General features: G+C 34.8%; 1 protein-coding gene across 2 annotated transcripts in view; it reads left to right on the top strand.

Moving 5' to 3' along the window:
* Positions 1 to 19,177, top strand: part of GRIN2B (glutamate ionotropic receptor NMDA type subunit 2B) — a 661,880-nt gene that overhangs the window by 622,567 nt on the left and 20,136 nt on the right. For both annotated transcript variants that reach the window (XM_031938228.1, XM_031938229.1), the window contains exons 11-12: positions 16,520 to 16,680; positions 17,785 to 17,972. In XM_031938228.1, the coding sequence (XP_031794088.1) occupies positions 16,520 to 16,680; positions 17,785 to 17,972 (349 nt within the window). The remainder of the gene's footprint in view (positions 1 to 16,519; positions 16,681 to 17,784; positions 17,973 to 19,177) is intronic.

Here is a 19,177-nt window from a genome sequence, read left to right as displayed (position 1 = left end):
CTTCAAAGTGAACTCAAATCCTCTCTCTTCCATTAAGCCTTCCTTGATGACATCAGCTAAAATTCATCTATTTACTGGACCTCTTTTTAGTCAACAAGTGTATTATATTAAAGCAAATATTATATAGTCCCTGTTCTCAAGAAGCTAATTCTTTTTGCACTTCTTGTCTATTGCTCATTTTAAAATTAACATATTCATTCATTCCAAAAATTTACTTTTAGCCCTTTGTATTAAAACATTTAGGAATGTATTTTAAGAAATTAACTTAACAGAATCAGTACTTGATATAAAGTATTGTTGATGATGACCTCATAGTAATAAAAATGATAATAATAACAATAATGATAATAATATTTCAGATGGGAGCATAGTAGATAGAATACTGGGCCTGGAATTAGGAAGATTCATCTTCCTAAATTCACATCTGGTCTCAAACATTTACTAGCTGTGTGATCCTGAGCAAGTCAGTTAAACCTGTTTTTCTCAGTTTTCTTACCTATAAAATGAGCTGGAGAAGGAAATGGCAAACTACTCTAGTATCTTTGCCAAGAAAACCTCAAATGGGGTCACAGAGTCAGACAAGATTGAAATGAATGAAAAACAACAATAAAACATTCATGTAGCACTATATGCTAAGCCCTTTCCACCTATCTTATTTGATCTTCACAACAACTCATTTTTATTATCCCATTTTATAGATGAGAAAACTGAAAAATATAGAGGCTAATTGATTTGCTTAATGTAACACAGCTAGTTAAGTATTTGAGGCCCACTTTGAACTCTGGACTTCCTGACTCTAGATCTAGTCCTCTATCTACTGTGTCACCAAGAATTGATTCTCATCAATAGTATGAATTTGTTTGAAAACTGAACTGTAGTCTTTGGCTGAGAAATATAATGGTGAACACAGGAATAAAATCTGTGACCTTGTTTTCATTGCTCCTAATCAGCTGAGCTAACTATTCAGACACTCTAATAACACTCCGTGACATCCCTGATATAGGAATTTGCCATTCTCATTAATCACATTTTCCCTCTACTTCTTTCTCTTCTCTCTTTTTGTGTCTGTCTCTCTGTAGTTCTCTCACCTATTCAATCTTTCCTTATCCTATGACCTGGTACTTTCAAACACATGACCAGACCTCCTCCATAGTTTTTCCCCCATAGTCCTTATATTTCCTCATACTTTAGGGCAGAGACTAATTTGATTTTGTCTTTGTACCTCCAATGCCTACCACAATCCCTGGCATACAGGGGACACTTAAAAAATGCTATTGAATGAGTGAATAAATCTTTTAAGTCATCTATACCAGTTTGCCTCCCTGGGCTAACCTTCCATTCACTTCTCAATTCTGACTTCAAAATCCATAACTTGAATGAAACCTTTCCCCCCAGTGTACCAGTTGATCTCTTAGTTGTTAAGTCCAGTAGTCTTTTCTCAATCCTAAGTCTCTCTGTAGTTTTTGACACTGCCATACATTTCCTCTTCCCATTTACTATTTTGACCTTTGACTTCATGATAATGGTTTCTACTGATTCTCTTTCCCTACCTGATTCCTCCTCAGACTTTTTTTGTGAGCCATTATCCATCTGCCATCCCCAAGCTTGTGTCCTCCACCCGACCCCAAAGCTCTATTTCACTTTTTTTTACTCTATAAACTCAGTTTTTAGAGGTCCCACTATCCTTAAATTTTTATTGATTTAATTGGATACATAGTGCTTCAGTAGACTGTTAAAGTTTCTGAGGACAGAAACTCTTTCATTTTTCTCTTGCCCTCCTTTTACATAATCAATGATTATTATATTGATTTAGTGTCCCTGAAGTATTTATTGAGCTTTAAAAATGACCAAAGTTGCAAAATAGATCAATGAATTACTTTATTCTTACATAAAGATCATCATTATGAGAGTCAGTTTGGTCAAGTGGATAGAGAGCTAAGCTTTGGAGTCAAGAATGGTTAATTCAGGTCTCACATTTGACACAAACTAGAAATGATCTGGAGTAATTCATTTAACCTCTTAATGCTCTAGACATCTCTCTAAATTATATGCTCATTGCAAGTAGGGATCATGTCATTCTTTGTATGTACATACCCAGTACCTGGCATATAGACAACTTTTAAAAATACTTAATTGATTTATCAATTTAAGTTTCAAGGAAGATGCCAATCTGCAATGGTAAAAGGACTTTCACAGTTTCCATCTTGGCCCCATCATTGTTATTATGAAGTTGTTGTACTTTTGCCTCTTCATAAAATTTAGAGCTAGGAGGGACTTTAGAGATTAAATAGATTAACCTTTTTTATTTCTTAGAAAAGGAAATTGAGCCCTAGGGAAGTTAAATCACTTAACTAAAATAGTATTTTGACTCCCAAATGACCTTCACATTGCCTTCTGAATACAATTCAACCTCAAGAGTAAAAAGTGTAACATTATATGTCCTTATAGGAGAGCAGGATCCATTTTTACTAGAGACCTCTAGTCTAAGCTATTCTTTGTTTCATGCTGTCCATAGTTCTCCTATAAGGAGTATATGTCAGATGTCTGCTGATTTTTCAGAATCAGTACTTCAGTTATCACCAATGCTGCTGCTGTGCCCTTCTCTGTCACCATTTTGCTAAATGACCCAGCACTGAAAACTCCATGCTTCTATTTTCTTATGTGAAAAATGGCAGAAAAATCCCAATTTCCCTATCTGGAAGATGGGAAAAAAGAAGTATGGGTTACTCTAAGTTTCCAGTAGAATAGCTCAAGCACCCCTTTGTGACTGAGCTGATAATGCCAGACTTATTTTGCAACAGAGTAGCATACATATTAAGACCATGGAGAGTAAAAAATGACATGTCCTAGGGCTACAGACCATATCCACAGATGATTCCTTCGTGTAAGCTCTTCACCTTCTGATTGCCAAGGAGACTATTAGTCTTTTCACATGCAGAGTGAGTATTAGATTTCACACACAGAGTGTGACCTAAGGGATCTATGAAGACAAGTCAACTATAAGAGGTCTACAGTATTTCTCCCAATGGATATCAGCTCATTTTCTATATATAGTTGGGTACTGTTAGCATCCTTCTGGGTACCAAGGGAGGAAATTAATTGCATCTTATACTATAATTGCATCTTAGAATTTATTCTCTTATTTTATTGAGAGCAAGATAAATTCACTATGAATGAATAAAATATCTCCAAAGCATTCACTTAAACTTTCATTATTTGATGTCTCTTCTATGTCAGTATGGCTATGTTCCTCTACCTGGGTCACTGTAATTTAAGAGGATAGTATCTATGTGTTATTATTTATAAATAAGCTCTTGCCCAACCCAAGTCTATATAAATTCATGGTTTATCTCTTCTAATACATTATAACTGATATTTAGGTAGTACTTTAAAATACAGAAAGCATTTTTAATATATCCATGTCATTTGAGTCTTACCACTCTGTAAAATAGGTATGAGGAAGTATCGTCATCTATTTCCCCTTTTAAAAGGTGTCACAGTGAATAGAGTACTGGGTTTGAAGATTCATCTTCCTGAACACAGATCTGGCCTCAGAACCTTAGTAGTTATGTGACTCTGGGCAACTCACTTAACTCTATCTGTTTCCTCATCTGCAAAATGACCTGGAGAAGGAAATGGCAAACCACCCTAGAAAACAAACAAATAAACAAACAAAACAAAACCCAAATAGGGTCACAAAAAGTTGAATACAACTGAAAAATGACTTAACAGCCTTTTAAAAGATGAAATTATAAAACTTAGAGATTAGATGATTTGCCTGCAGTTTCCTAGGTAGTACATGTCAGGGACAGGACTTGAACCAAGTCTACAAATTCGGCTCTTGCATGAACTGATGCAAAGTGAAGTGAGCAGAACCCAGGCAACACTGTACACAGTCACCGCAACACGTATGATACTCCAACTGTGAATGACTTTGCTTTTCTTGGCAATACAATGATCCAAGACAATTCCAAAGGATACATGATGAAAAATACTCTCCATCTCCAGAAAGAACTGATGAAGTCTGAATGCAAATTGAAGCATATTTTTAAATTTTTAAAAATTATTCTTGAGGGTTTTTTTTTTTGGCCTATCTTTTCTTCTGCAACTTGACTAGTATGGAAATGTTTTGTATGACTTTAGCTGTATAGTCTATGTCAAAGCGCTTTTCTTCTCAATTAAGATGAAGGGAAAGGAGATAGAGAAAATGGACTTTACTATGATAACTGTGGTGTTATTTAACTATACTGTGCCTTAGTTTCCATGTCTGTAAAATTATTTTTCTGCCTACTTTATAGGAACCTTGTGAAAATCAAGTAATATAAATAATAGCTAACATTTATTTGATATTTTAAAATTTGCAAAGTATTTTATAAATATTTCATTTTAACCTCACAACAAGTCCACGAAGTAGGTGCTATTGATATCTCCATTTTACAGAAGAACAAATTGAGGCAGACAGGTTAAATGACTTACCCAGTGCCACACAGCTAGTAAGAACTTGAAGATAGCTTTGAACTCAGGGCTTCCTAACTCCAGGTCCAGCTCTATATTCATTGTGTCATTTCACTGACTTTAAATGAGATGTTATTCATGAATAGGATTTATAAAAGGTACTAGTCATATCTTCTAAGGAAATATGAATAGTAAAAATAATATATAAAGTATTTTATAAAAATGAAAAGGTGCATCATTTAAGCAGAAACATAGTCTCAATAGAGTGCCAATGTTTTTACTAACTCCTCAGAAGTTATAGCAGAGGCCAAAGAATTATCTCTTTTCTTAGCTAGTAAGTCCAAGGAGGGCTGAGTGGAGGACTGCATTGATTCTTTTTGTTGTAATTCAAATGTAAAACTAGGAGTAAAGGAATGAATATTTATTAAAGCATTGTCAAGCTTTGAAGACAAAAGCTTCTAGATTCTGTATCTCATAAAGATTCTCTTCATACAAGATGTACAATATTCAGTCTCTACAAGGTCACACTGTTAGTGGGTTCTCATCTGTGCATTCTGATTTGACTAAGACTGAGTACAAAGAATGTGTTCTTTAAAAAAGTCTCACAACTCAAGAAGGTAATTCTTAGTAGCTCTTGGCTCATCCCAATTCATCAATTTTTCCATGCCAACTGACATTATATCATCTGATTCTAATTAGCCTCATTAGGATTGTATGCCTCCCTAAGAATGAAGTAGTGTAGCTAGTGGTCAGAACAAAGACTTTGGAGACTTATTTAACTTTTTTTTTTTTTAAGTTTACATTTTGCTTTGATTCAAACTCTGATGCCCAGACTTTTTAACTTTAGAATAATCATATCACTTGTCTCTCCAGAGATGATATCAAACATAAATCATCACAAAGATATCTCCACCCTGGGGGAGAAGGGAGGGAAGCCTTAAAAGGATAAAGATTCTCACCATTATGACTTCCGAATGATAACAGGCTACTTTATCTTTTTCCATTCCCAATCCTATTTATGCAAACTCAAACTAACTTCCTATGAATGACTAAATTAGAAATGACTTTTCCCCCTTTCCTACCTTAAAATCTTATAGAATTTACTATCTATTCCATTTATGTAGCACTCTGCATTATATAGTTGCATGCTTACTGGGTTCCATGCTTACAAAATTATGATAGAAATATAGAATTTGAAAGTTGAAAGGAATATACATATATTACATATATGAAAAGAATCCCCTAAGTAATATGAATAAAGTATTCATCCAGCCTTTGTATGAAATCTCAAAAAAGGTAGAACTCACCATTTAGCAAGTTTTTCCCAAGATCAAGCCTCACTGACTTCCTTGCCAATAGAACAACATCTCTCTTTTATTACAATCCATGAACTACTTATGTACAACTGTCATGTGCTCACTAAGTCATTTCTTTTTAGGCTCAATAAGTCCATTTGACAAGTAAACCTATAACCCTAATCTGTGCCCTTTAGAATTCTCTTTAATGTCCTTGTTAGCTTTGTTTCAGGGTACCTGGTGACCATCAAACTCATGCCAGTTAGTCTCCTAGTAATATTTAGCCTTTCTAGAAGCTGACTGTAGGTTTGGGGCTATATTCCCAAGCAATTGATTATCTTCTTCCTCTCTTATATGATTTTTAAACTCCATTTTGAGAATTTTTTTTCTAGGTTTGGAACCATTTCTTATATTTCTTTGAGTTTTGTAAAATTTTTGTCCTCTTCTCAGTTTGTGTCTTGGTCTTCAATGTCACCATAATAACTTTCTATGCTCAGATTCCTTTTTCCTTGTTTTTGTTTGTTTTCTTTCTTTTCTTTTCTTTCCTTTTTTTTCCTTTCTTTTAAATTTGAGCTCTGACTCCCAGTGGAGGGAGTACAGTCTCTGGCTCCTTGTGCCAGTGGCTGCAGGCCCTGACTATTTACCTGATGTTGCTATGATGTTGTCCAGAGGTCCATAGGGCCCCTTTTCTCTAGTGCTATCCTAAGGAGGTAGAAGAGGGGGTAGATGTTGCTACTAGAAGCTGTAGGGGTCTCACAGCTTACCTGATACTAATCTAGAGTCCCAATGGCAATGTATGAGATTTGCTGCATTTCCCAAAGACTACACTGAAGCATATGGTAGTTTGGCAGGTGAAAATCACCTGCTTGCCCCAAGCTGTGCTGATGTACCTGGTGGTGTGGTGTCCAGAGGTCACCTGCCTCCCAAGCTATGCTGAAACAGGAAGAACTGGCCACTAGCGCAGTCCTGGCCTCTGTAGCCCATAGTGGTCTGTTTTCTGGATGCGTGACCATTTGGGACTGGCATTGAATCACATAGTGGCTCCTGGGAATGGAGTTTGCTAGCTTCCCTGGCTGTGCCAAGGTGCATAGGGGAGGGGTTTGCTAATGTTAGCATATATTTGTTCCACAAAACTGGACCTCCAGATCTTTTACTAGTTTGCTGAAGTGAAGCTTCAGCAATTGGCTAACAAACCCAGTCCTATCTTCCGGCCTTCAAGAGTCTTACAAAGTCCATGAATTGCTCCTTAAACAGGATTTGAATCCTCCTTCCCACCCATCTCCTAACTTAGGACAGGAAGGAAGGAAGGAAGGAAGGAAGGAAGGAAGGAAGGAAGGAAGAAAGGAAGGAAGGAAGGAAGGAAGAAAGAGAGAGAGGGAAGGAAGAAGGGAGGGAAGAAGGGAAGAAGAGAGAAAAGAAGGAAAGAAGGGAGAAAAGGAAGGAAGAAAGAGAGGTAGGGAGGGAGGGAGGAAGGAAGGAAGGGAAAAAGAAGGAAAGGAGAGAAAAGGAAGGAAGAGAGGTAGGGAGGGAGGGAGAAAAGGAGGGAAGGAGGGAGAAAGGGAGAAAGGAAGGAAGAAAAGAAGGAGAGGAGGGAAAGAAGAAGGGAGGGAGGGAGGGAGATGAAAGGAGGGAGGAAGAGAGAAAGGAAAGAAAAGGAAAGAGATAGAGGGACAGAGAAACAGATTCTTTGGATTTTTCTTCACCCAGAATTACAACGAATTTTATTCTGTGTATGAGGAAAGAAGAAATAAGAAAAAAGAAATGTACCAATTGATACCCTTCTCTTTTAAGAGAAATTATTTTACTTGTATGGATTCCTTATTCCAGATGTATGGACTTCCAGTCCTTTGTGTGATTGGAAATACTGATTCTCCTTTAGGGCAACATGGTGCTGTCTTGGGGATTGTGAATAGCACAGATTTGAATTCCTATTCCCTACTGTCTGCCAGGAGGATGAAGTGAGATTACAGTTCTCTTAACATTCTGTGAATGTCTGACCCTTGCAAAAGTATGTGCTTATGGTAATTGCTTTAAGATGTGTGTTAGATTCAAAGGGGAGGGCTTTGGAAGGTAGCACTCCTTTGAGAAAGGGCAATAGACCTATGTGCTTACACATGATATTTAGCCCTGATTTACCATGTTGCCTCACTTGCTTGGCTAAGCAGGGGATGCTTCTATACAAGTACAACTCTGTCAGTATTTCAAGGAGGATGAAGCACAGATATTGAACTGAAAATTAAAAGAATTGAATTCTTGTCCCATCTAAGGTAGTAGCTAGCTGTGTAACTGAACCAATCCTTTAAATTCCTTCAACTTTAGCTTATATGTCTCAAAATGAATTTTTGTGTTGAATTCTATCCTGTTCTGGATCTTCCATTTTTTTCTTCCTCTTCTTTCTTACCTCTCATAGAGCAGTTATGGTTTTAGCTGTTTCCTTAATTTTGTGTCAGAGAAAAACAAAACATCATTTTTATTTTTCTCCTGTAATGAACGAAAGACAGTCAGCTAGAAGTGCTTTGTAATTTTATCCATTTTAAAAACAGAATGAGTTCCTATTCTCCAATCCTTATACTTCACACTGCATTTTGTTTTGTTATGTTTAAGTTGTTCTTCAGGGTCTTCCTTAGTTGGTGGATTTTTAGCCAGCCTAGTCCTTAACAGGGTTAATTTTTACTGTTTCTCAAAACCCCAGAGCATATTGATCACAACTCAGGGTTAAATATATGACATTTTATACCTCACAAGCTGGGTGAGTTTTATTACAAAAACATTTCTTGTAATCATCAAGGGATTTGGAAGATTTTATTTTTCATTCTTTCCCACATACCTCCAGAATTACATGGTTAGCAATATTAGGTGACTCTTAAAGTCAGACCTGAGGTTCAACAAACCTTAAGAAAGTTGAACATTTTAAAATTCTGGTGGCAGTTATTGATTTATGATATATTTGTGTTTGTTGTTCTTGTAGCTATTGAAAACTTAGTGATATAGTTGGGGCTGGGAGTTTTAAAGGAGAAAGCATATGTACTTCTGATTTCAATTTGACCAGACAGAAGTAACTGCCTATTTGAGGCACAAAGTAGGGGAAAAGATTTTTCAGTCTTAGGAAAACTTTGATGGTTATGTTAAGTGTCTTGTTGTCAGAAATTTTCAGCCTACACTTTTCACCCTAGATTTTGTTCCTTGATCACTACTTTAGTGTGGAAGAAAAAATATTAGTACCACACTCTGTCTTTTAGATACAAGTCTGACAGAGACATTTTAAAAAATTAATATTATTCTAAATTCAAGCATCATTCTGCATGGAAGAAAATGTCCTAACTTGAAGACACCCTTTATTCCTTTGGTCATCTTTCTAGTATTTTAAAAGTAACTGTATAATAACTTTAAACAAAAATCAGTAAACACTCTTGTTATCTAGTGTGATTAGAGAATAGGTGTGACAGTGCTTTGGGTCTGAAGTCAAAGATCCCAGTTCAGATTTTTCTCTCTGATACTTATTATCCTTAGGCAAATCATGTAACTTTCCAATTTCCTCCATCATAAATTGAGGGAGCTGGGCAAAATGGTCTCTAAAGTTGCTTCCAGCTCTAATTTTGTGCTGGTTTGTATTTTTGTTATTGGAGAAAAAGAACATGAGTAATATATTGAGAATCACACTAAATGCAGTCTCTGCCTTCAGTGAGTTCAAAATCTAAGGTAAGGAGTCAGAACAAGTACATCCATTAAATAATTGAAGCATACATTTATACACTAGTTTAACTATAAATGCTCACATATGAAGTACAAACAACTAAGTCAGAAATATCCTCTTTATGCATATAAATGATCATGCTTCTCTTTTCAAAAACTTTCAGTGGTTTCTCCTTCAAAAAGGAGAGTTCAAATTATTGCTTGGCATTCAAGGCCTTCCAAAATAACAATATGCTACCTTATCAGCACAGTATCATATTACTCACTGAATAGAATCTATGATTCAGCTATAAATTAGACTTTGTTGGAAGAATATTCCCTTTTGTATCAATGATTAGCAGAAATATCATGACTAAACAAGAGGGACAGATAGACAAACCAACAGAGACAGAGGGACAGAGAAACATAGATGGAGAGACAAAAAAAATGAGATACACATAGAATCACATAGGATAAAATGGAAAATTTTGATTGCATAAAATGAAAATTGTCTTGCACAAATGAAAACAAGGCAATTAAAATTAGAAAGAAGACAGGTAACTGGGAAAAAATTTATAATCATTTTTCAGATAAAGGTCTAACTCTAAGAACCAATTAAAATTCATAAGTCTAAAAGTTATTCACTAATTGATAAATGGACAAAGAATATGAATAGGCAGTGTTCAGAGGAAGAAATGCAAGCTAACCACAAGCATATGAAAAAATGTTTCAAGTAACTAATCATTTGATAAATACAAATCAAAGCAACTGTGATGTTTCATCTTATACTTATCAGATTGGCAGAAATTGACAAAAAAAAAGTGACAAATATTAGAGGGTCTGTGAAAAAAACAAAAAGGAAAAACATTGTTGGTAGAGATATGAATTGGTCTAGCCATCCAGAAAGCAATTTGGAAATATTCCCAGAAAGTCACTAAACTTTACATATTCTTTGATCCAGCAATAGCACTCCTAGATTTATACTTCAAAGAGATCAAAGAAAGAAAAGAGTCATATGTATAAAGTATAGCAATTCTTTTTAAAATCAATAATTAGCGATGTGTCCATGATTACACAGATATTAAGTGGCAGAGCCAGGGTTTAAATCACTGTGTTCCGACTCCAAATTCAGTGCTCTTTCACTGTGAAATCATCTTGATGTCCTGCATAGAGTCTAATTGGAAGGATACAACAAGTTCCTCCAGATCCTTGTGTCTTGGGTTGCCTGGACACCAAAGGATAATTATCTCGTCTCCCCTAAGTCTTCTCTTCTCTTGGCTAAACACCTCTAGTGCTTTGAAATAAAGAATTAGTGAGAGAGTGTATCACTGATTGAGTTACATACCATAACCATACCATAACATACCATACATAACCATGGTATGTAAATGTCACAGAAATTTTTTAATCATTTCAATTGCATCTGATTCTCCATGACCTTATAGGGAGAGGAGGTGTTCTTTGTATTATTTTTTGTTTTGGAGTTGTTGTTGTTGTTGTTGTTGTTTTTTACAAAGAGGCTGCATTAGTTTGCCATTTACTTTTCTAGTTCATTTTATTGTGTAGTAAAAGATGAGGAAATCAGAGAAATATGAGAAGATTTATATGAAATGATGGAGAATCAAATTGAGAACCCAGAAGAACTATGATTCTTTATCTGTTTAGATAAATAGATACTTTTAGATAAATAGATACATAGAGATAGAATGAATTTACCAAAACCATAAATCTAGAAAGAACATTGGTTCTATAGTTTAAAAAAATTAAATTTTGACCCCTCCTATCCTCCACACTTCATAGTTACTACCTGTGTGCCTGAAGCATGCCATAGCCTCTCTGAGTTTTGGTTTCCTCATCTTCTATGGGAAAGGGAAGAAGATGCATCAAATAATAGCTAAGTCTCTTCCATCTCTGCTCTGTGACCTTATGATCTTGCTATATTGTCAGTTCTGAGGGATAATACTGTTCTGGGGACAAATTAACATTCCAACAGAAAAGGGTATGTGGGAAAACTGAGACATTTATGTATCATTGGTGGAGTTGTGAACTGATCCAACCATTTTGCAGAACAGTTTGAAACTATGCCCAATAGCTATTAAACTGTGAAATACTTACTGTTCACCTAGCAATATTGCTGCTGGGTCTGTATTCTAAAGAGGTCAAAGAAAAGGAGAAAAAACTTTTTGTGCAAAGATGTTTATAGCAGCTCTTTTTGTGGTGCTAAAGAATTAGAAATTGAGGGGATGCCCATTTATAGAGGAAAGGCTGAACAAGTTGTGGTATATGATTGTGATAAATCACTATAATAATATAAGAAATAAGGAGGATAGTTTCAGAAAAACCTGGGAAGGTATATGACCTTATACAAAGTGAAGTGAGCAGAAACAGGAGAACATTGTACACAGTAATAGTAATATTGTGAGGATGACCAACTATGAAAGAATTAGCTATTCTGATCAAGAAAATGATCCAAGACAATTCCAAAGGAAATGATGAAAAATATTACCCTCTTCCAGAAAGAGAACTGATCGATGCTCTCTATAGATGGAAACATACCTTTTAAAATTTTATTTTTGTGTGTGTATTTTCTTTAAAAATGACTAATTTGGAAATATGTTTGCATGACTTAAATGTATAATTAATATCAAATTGAAGTGAGAATAGGTGGGAGAGAGAGAATTTGGAACTCATTTAAAAATGAATGTTAATTTTTTATATGTAATTGGGAAATATTTAACAAAATAAATAAAAAATATGTTTAAAAAAGAAGCAAAGAGTTAGAAACTGAGGAGGTGCCCATCAATTAAAAATAGATGAATGGAATGTAATAATTTTCTGATATAATGATTGTAACAAAATACTACTGAACATTAAGAGATGATGAAAATCATAGTTTTTAGAGAACATTCAAAAATTAGAGAACATTGGAAGCGTAAAGTAAATAGAATGAAGAGAACTACTTATACACTAAAAACAATGTAAAAAATAGGTCAAATGATGAAGCATTTATAAAGCATCTATACTGTTCTAAGTGCTAGACATATAAAGAAAACCCATACCATTTTATCCCATCCGCCCAACAATCCCTCCTTTCAAGAGCCCACAGTCTAATGGGGAAAACAGTATGGAAAGAATTATATGCAAACAAAACATATGGGATAAAGTGGAGTGAGTGATAAAAGGCTTCTTAAAACAATGTGAGATTTTATTTGAAGAGAGTAAAGGATACCAAGATGTGTAGATGAGGATGAAGAGAATTTCAGACATGGGTAACAGCAGTGAAAATTCCCAAAATCCAGAAATGAAGTATTTCTTTTGAGAAATGAAAAGACCAGTGTTGCTGTATTATAGATTACATGGAGAAGAGTAAGATATAAAGTAACATGCAAATAACATTGACAGATCTAAGGCTGTTGTGTTCATTTTTTTTGGGGGGGGGGGAATCTTCTGATGCCAAAATGACAGAATAATAAAGAAGGAACTCTCCACAGTCCTTCCAAATTCCCCTCCAAACAACTTGAAAACTGTCCCTGAATTGATCTATGAGTAGAAAATCAGCTTACCAGCCCAGTAGGAAAAAAATCTATCTCACTGGGTTGGGAGGGGATTGAGGTCCAAGAGCATCAGCAGCAGCCAGCCTTACAGCAGGGATACCATTACAAGGTTCCAAGACTGGAGCAATCCACAAACAAGACCTTATACTTCTGCAAAACAGCAGCTCCTTAGTCAAGTGAGCCATTTGTGCAGCATAGCAATACCCCATTTCCAGCAAAGGCCACCATCCAGGCCTAGACCCCATTGCTGACTAGTAGTGAAGCCCCATCTGGTGTTGACCAACAGTGAGACCCATCCCCAGGGCCTTCCAACAGAAAGTTGCTATGTTTCTATAACAACACAGCAGAAGGACATCACTCCCTTGGGCAGACCAGAAACAAGATCTCTTCTCCAGCTCCAGGTACCAGAAAGAATCTTACCTTAGAAATTCAACTGCAAGGTTCCATCCCTGAAGCAGATCAGCAGGTAAACCCCAAACTCAGGGGAGTCATACTTAGAAAGGCCTCAAACCCCAGTTCAAATGAAAAGAAAAACCTGTCATTCAGAGAAAGCAAGCAGTTAATCCATGAGACCCAGTGAAAGCCAGCAGTGAGACCCAGAGCTCTGGCACAAAAAGCTTGGGACAGTGCAGACCAGAGCCCAATTCTCACATAAAAACAAAATTGAAAAAAAAAAAAAAAAAAAAAAAAGCTTGACTACAGAAAGTAACTATGCTGATAGGAAGGATCAAAACATAAACATAGAATAGGACAATAGTGTTAAAATGAATACACGTGAAGCCTGAAAAAAAAGTAATTTAATCTCAAGCCCAAAAAAGAATTCCTGGAAAAGCTTAAAAAGTATTTTAAAAAGCAAATTAGATTGCTTTTATTCTTTCTCATTCTTTTCCTTTTTGATCTAATTTTGTGTGTGTGTGTGCAGCATGATAAATGTGGAAATATGTATAGAAGAATTGCATTTGTTTAATATATATTGGATGACTTTGCTGTGTAGGACAGGGAATGGGAGAAGGGAGGGAGAAAATTTTGAAATACAAGGTTTTGCAAGGATGAATGTTGAAAACTATCTTTGTACATATTTTGAAAATAAAAAGCTATTATTTTAAAAAATAAAATTAAATAATGAGAAAAATTGGGAAATGAAATGAGATAATATAAAAGACTCATAAAAGAGTCAATAACATCAAGAAAAGATACACCATAATTTAACAAAGAAAAGAGTTCTCTAAAAAACAGAATTGGTCAAATGGAAAGGCAAGAATAAAAGCTCAGTGAAGAAAATAATTTCTGAAGAAAAATAGAATAAATGAAAACTAGTGACTCTATAAGACATTGAAATGTGATAAAATAAAATCAAAGAAGTTTTTTTAATAGAAGAAAATTTAAATTTTTCATTGGGAAAACAATTGAATTAGAACATAAATCCAGGAGAGAAAATATAAGAATTATTGGGCTACCTGAAAGCCATCATAAAATAGAGCTCTGGGCTATGTCTTTCAAGAAATTATCAAAGAAAACTGTTCTGATATATTAAAACCAGAGGTCAAGAAAGAAATTAAAAGAATCCACCCAACACCAACTAAAAAGATCCCAAAGAGAAAATTCCCCCAAATATAAGAGCCAAATTTCAAAGCTCACAAATTAGGGGGGAAAAAATTATTGCAAGCAGCCACAAAAGACATAGTGCAAATTTCATGGAGCTACAGTCAGGATTAGAGAAGATTTGGCAGCTTTTGTATTAAAAAAATACCCAGAGGGCTTGTAATGTATTATACAGAAGGCAAAGAAATTAATATTGTGACCAAAAATCACCTATCCAGTAAAAATGAGTAAGATCTTTCACTGGGGAAAAGATGGATGTTTAACAAAATAGAAGACTTTCAAGCATTTCTAACTAAAAGACCAGAGAGGAATAGAAAAATTTGACCTCCAAATACAACAATCAAGGGAACATAAAAAGGTAAAAAAGAGACAAGAAAGAGAAAACATAAGAAATTCAATAAGTAGAAACTGTTTATTTCTATAAGGCAAAATAACATGTGTAACTCTTAAGAACTTTATTACTATAAGAGCAATTAAAAGAAGTATCTGTAGACAGTGGGTGTGTACAAAGCAATTTTGATGGGATTATATTCCCTCCCCTGAAAAAACAAAGGGGTGAGAAAGAAAATTGCACTAAAATAAAAAAAAAAGGGGGGGTGGGGTGAATGGAAGGAATTATGAATGCACATAAAACAGGCATGAAAGAATGGAAGGAAAAGATGGAGTAGAGGGAGTCAAGGGCAAGGCTTATTATGAGAATTGGCTCAGAGAAGAAATAGCACATATGCACCAAGTTAGATATGGAAATTTATCTTACCCTATAAGGAATTAAAAAGGGATGGGGATAATAAAAGGGAAAGTGTGGACTGATAAAAAGGGTAGGTATTTTTGAGAAGGTAGTGATCAAAAGTAAAACAAATGAAGAAAGAAAGAATTGGGGAAAAAAAAGAGGAAAACACAGGAAAATAGCATGAAGGGGAATGCAATTAGTTATCATAACTGTAAATGTTAATGGAATGAATTCACCCAGAAAATGGAAAAAGATAACTAACCAAACATTTAAAGAACAGTTAATCCCAAAAGTATATAAAATTATCTGTTAGATTTATGGATAAAGGAAGGATCTGGTACCAAAGAAGATATAGAAATCATTATAAAATGTAAATTAGATAATTTTGATTATATAAAATTAAAGTTTTTGTGCAAATAAAATCAATGAAATCAAAATTATAAGGACAGTGGAAAGTTGGGAAAACATTTTCACAACAAGTGTCTCTGAGAAAGGCCTCATTTTTCAAGTATATGGAGAACTCAGTCAAATTTATAAAAATACATGTTATTCCCCAATTGATAAATGATCAAAAGATAGCAACAGGGAATTTTTAGACAGAGAAATCAAAGATATCTATAGTCATATGAAAAGAAGCACTCTAAATTACTATGGATCAGAGAAATGTAATTAAAACAGCTCTTAGGTATCACCTCACACCTATAAGAGTGGCTAAAATGACACCCCTCTCCCCCCCCCCAAAAAAAAAGGATGTTGGATATTGGAAGAAATATGGGAAAATTAAGACACTAATACAATATTCCAAGTATTCCTACCTGACTATTCTTTCTCAGTCTTCTTCATCCAACCATACCCACTAATCAGGAGTGTCAGTCAAGTCTCTTTCATGAATCCTTTCTTCTTCTCCATTTATATTTCTTTAATGTTTTATACATAAATTGAATCCATGAAAGCCAATGAGAAAAAGGTAGTAAAGCATTAGAGTAAAGTGTCAAATTATTGTGCCTACCTACTACATTGCCAGCATGTAGCTGGCATTTAATAAATATTGGTCTACTTAATTAAATTTTATTTTCAGATATATGTTGTCATTTTTAAACAAAAACAATATGTTGTGGCAAATTTCAGCTAAATGTTCTTCATTGTAAACTCATAAATAACATTTTTTCTTCATATTCACTCAAAATTTTCTTCTTTTTTCCTTTTTCCAGTTCCAGAGACCGAATGACTTCTCACCCCCCTTCCGATTTGGGACTGTGCCCAATGGTAGCACAGAGAGGAACATTCGCAATAATTATCTTGAAATGCATACCTACATGGGGAAATTCAACCAGAAGGGTGTGGACGATGCACTGCTCTCTCTGAAGACAGGGTAAGAGCTCCCTCCCAGAAACCTTATTTCCAAAATAGTAATTTATCTTTTGTTAAAAGAATGGAAGATTGTAAATTTAACTTTAACAGGGTAATAATACCAACATTGTCCATTGAATTTAACTTTTTTGTTGTCTTAATATATGTTGATTTATATATTTATATTCATTTTGTATTTTTCTTCATTCCACATTAGTTAATTTATATCTTTGTGTATCTGTTTTAATTTTTCACATTTTATTGTTCTATATGTGCCTTAACTACTATCCCATTACATACACATACCATATTTCTGATAATCATTTTCTAATTATCAGGAACATATTTTGTTTCCAATTTTTTCCCATTAAAAACAGTACCATTGCAATGTTTTTCTCTATTCATGACTTCCTTGTTGAAGGGGAGAGCATTAATAAATTTTGTAGTAGAATTCCTGGATCAAAGATGAACAGTTTAAAAAAAAAGAATTTGCTTACCTAATGGTGGTTTTGAAAGTAGGTCTTTTTATTGTTGTCTATGGCACTGTTGTATTGAGTTGCTTAATTAATGCCTGTGGATTACTAAAAAATCCATTTCATCAATATATACCTATAGCTTATCAGTTAAATATAAGCCAAAAAAATTGCCTGGAATAATTGAGACTTAAGCATGTTCATACAGCCATATTGCTTCCCTAATGGTGGTACCAATGCACAACTCTTCTAACGGTGAACTAATATACATATTTTCTCTCAGAATTGCTCATTTGCATTTTTCCATTTTAGCCTCACCCCGTATTTGCAATTTTGATGTGAATTGTTTTGAATTTTATTTTACTGATTATTTGTGATTTTGAATCCTTTTTTTCCCCATAGAGGTTTCTCCTTTTGAAACAAAACAAAACATAAAGACAAATCCACATCACTTTACCATTTATATTTGGGAAAAGACTGAGACTTTCTTTCACAAAAATTACCTCTTTCTGTATAGATTTATATCTTGTATCTTGTATCTGGAATCTTGTATCTTTGGGAACAAAGTTCTATATTCACGTTAATTTAAATTCTGTTGGAACGGTGTACTGAAGTTTTGCTTTTGGATTCTCTTTGTTCTTTACCCCACTCAGGAAGCTAGATGCCTTCATCTATGATGCCGCAGTCCTGAACTATATGGCAGGCAGAGATGAGGGTTGCAAGCTGGTGACTATTGGTAGTGGAAAGGTATTTGCTTCTACTGGCTATGGCATTGCTATCCAGAAAGATTCCGGATGGAAGCGCCAGGTGGATCTTGCCATTCTGCAGCTCTTTGGAGATGGTGAGTTAAGAAACAGGAAAGTATCTCTTAATATATACATGATGGTCAATCAGATCTCAGCTTTCCCTGCTTTTCCTGCCCATTCTGACCTGATTGATAGTGGAAAATACCTATGACCACCTAGTGGATTGTGGAAATAAAAATCATGCCAGAATAATATTCAACTTTGGATGGACATTGTACACACAGGGTGAAATCTTCAGAATAAAAAGGGGGAAAGATGGCTAAAGTAGATAGCTGCTCTGTTTATGGAAGAACCTGCCTTGTTTATTATTCTGACAAGAATCAGAAAAGCAACTTTTTAAGAATCTACTTGCATCACCATTCTACAGTTGGAAGAATGAAAATTTGAACTATAAATAAAAATTTATCTAGGATCAACTTGGATTGTGTTTTGGGGTGACATTTGCTGTTGTTGTTATTGTTGATGGTTTTGGTATAAATACTCTTCTAATTGCAATGCAGAATAAATTGTCACTTAAAGGTAATAAAGGAATCCCTGTGTACAGGAAGGTTGCAGGAATGGTATAACAAATGACAGAAAATTCAGAAATACTAAGTCAGAAAGCTCAAGTGTTTAAACAAACTATAGGCTATGGGACAAGCTCATGAAATTATTTAGGACAAAGGGCAAAGTTTAGGGCAAAGTAGTGAATTCCAAGTCACCTTTTATCTTTGCTTTTATGTTTTCTGTATTTCATATATGAAGAACCAAAAACACCAGAGCTATATCTGAGAAGTGTTGAGATGGAGAAAGGATGAGATTGTGTTCACATTTTATTTTTCAATGCTGATTCACCTTTATCCCTAAAGAGCATGTTTTTACTACAAAAACAGTAAGCCTAAAATCCTCTTGAGAGCACTTATTTCCTTTTTTATTCCTCTCCTAAAAGAGAATTGGGAATGAGTCCAGCCTGATCAGCAGTTTTAGATAAAGGAAAAAGCTATTGCCTCAACCAGAATGCTTCTGAAAAGTATGTTTGACTTCATTCTCTGGCCTATGGCTTCACATCTCCAAGTGCCTACTACATATCTCCACTTGGATGTCCTGCCAACCCCTTAAACTCAATATAATTGAATTAATCACATCCACAGAACAGAGATAGAAACACTGTGTGGAAATAATAGTGAGACAGATTTCAGTACAATATTGGGAAGAATTTCCACCTCTTTTTAATTTTAAACAACAGAGTTACAGGCTTTTT

This window comes from Sarcophilus harrisii, chromosome 5, assembly GCF_902635505.1.
Source record: "Sarcophilus harrisii chromosome 5, mSarHar1.11, whole genome shotgun sequence".
In the NCBI taxonomy this organism is placed as follows: Eukaryota; Metazoa; Chordata; class Mammalia; order Dasyuromorphia; family Dasyuridae; genus Sarcophilus; species Sarcophilus harrisii.
This window is presented reverse-complemented; position numbering and strand designations above follow the sequence as displayed.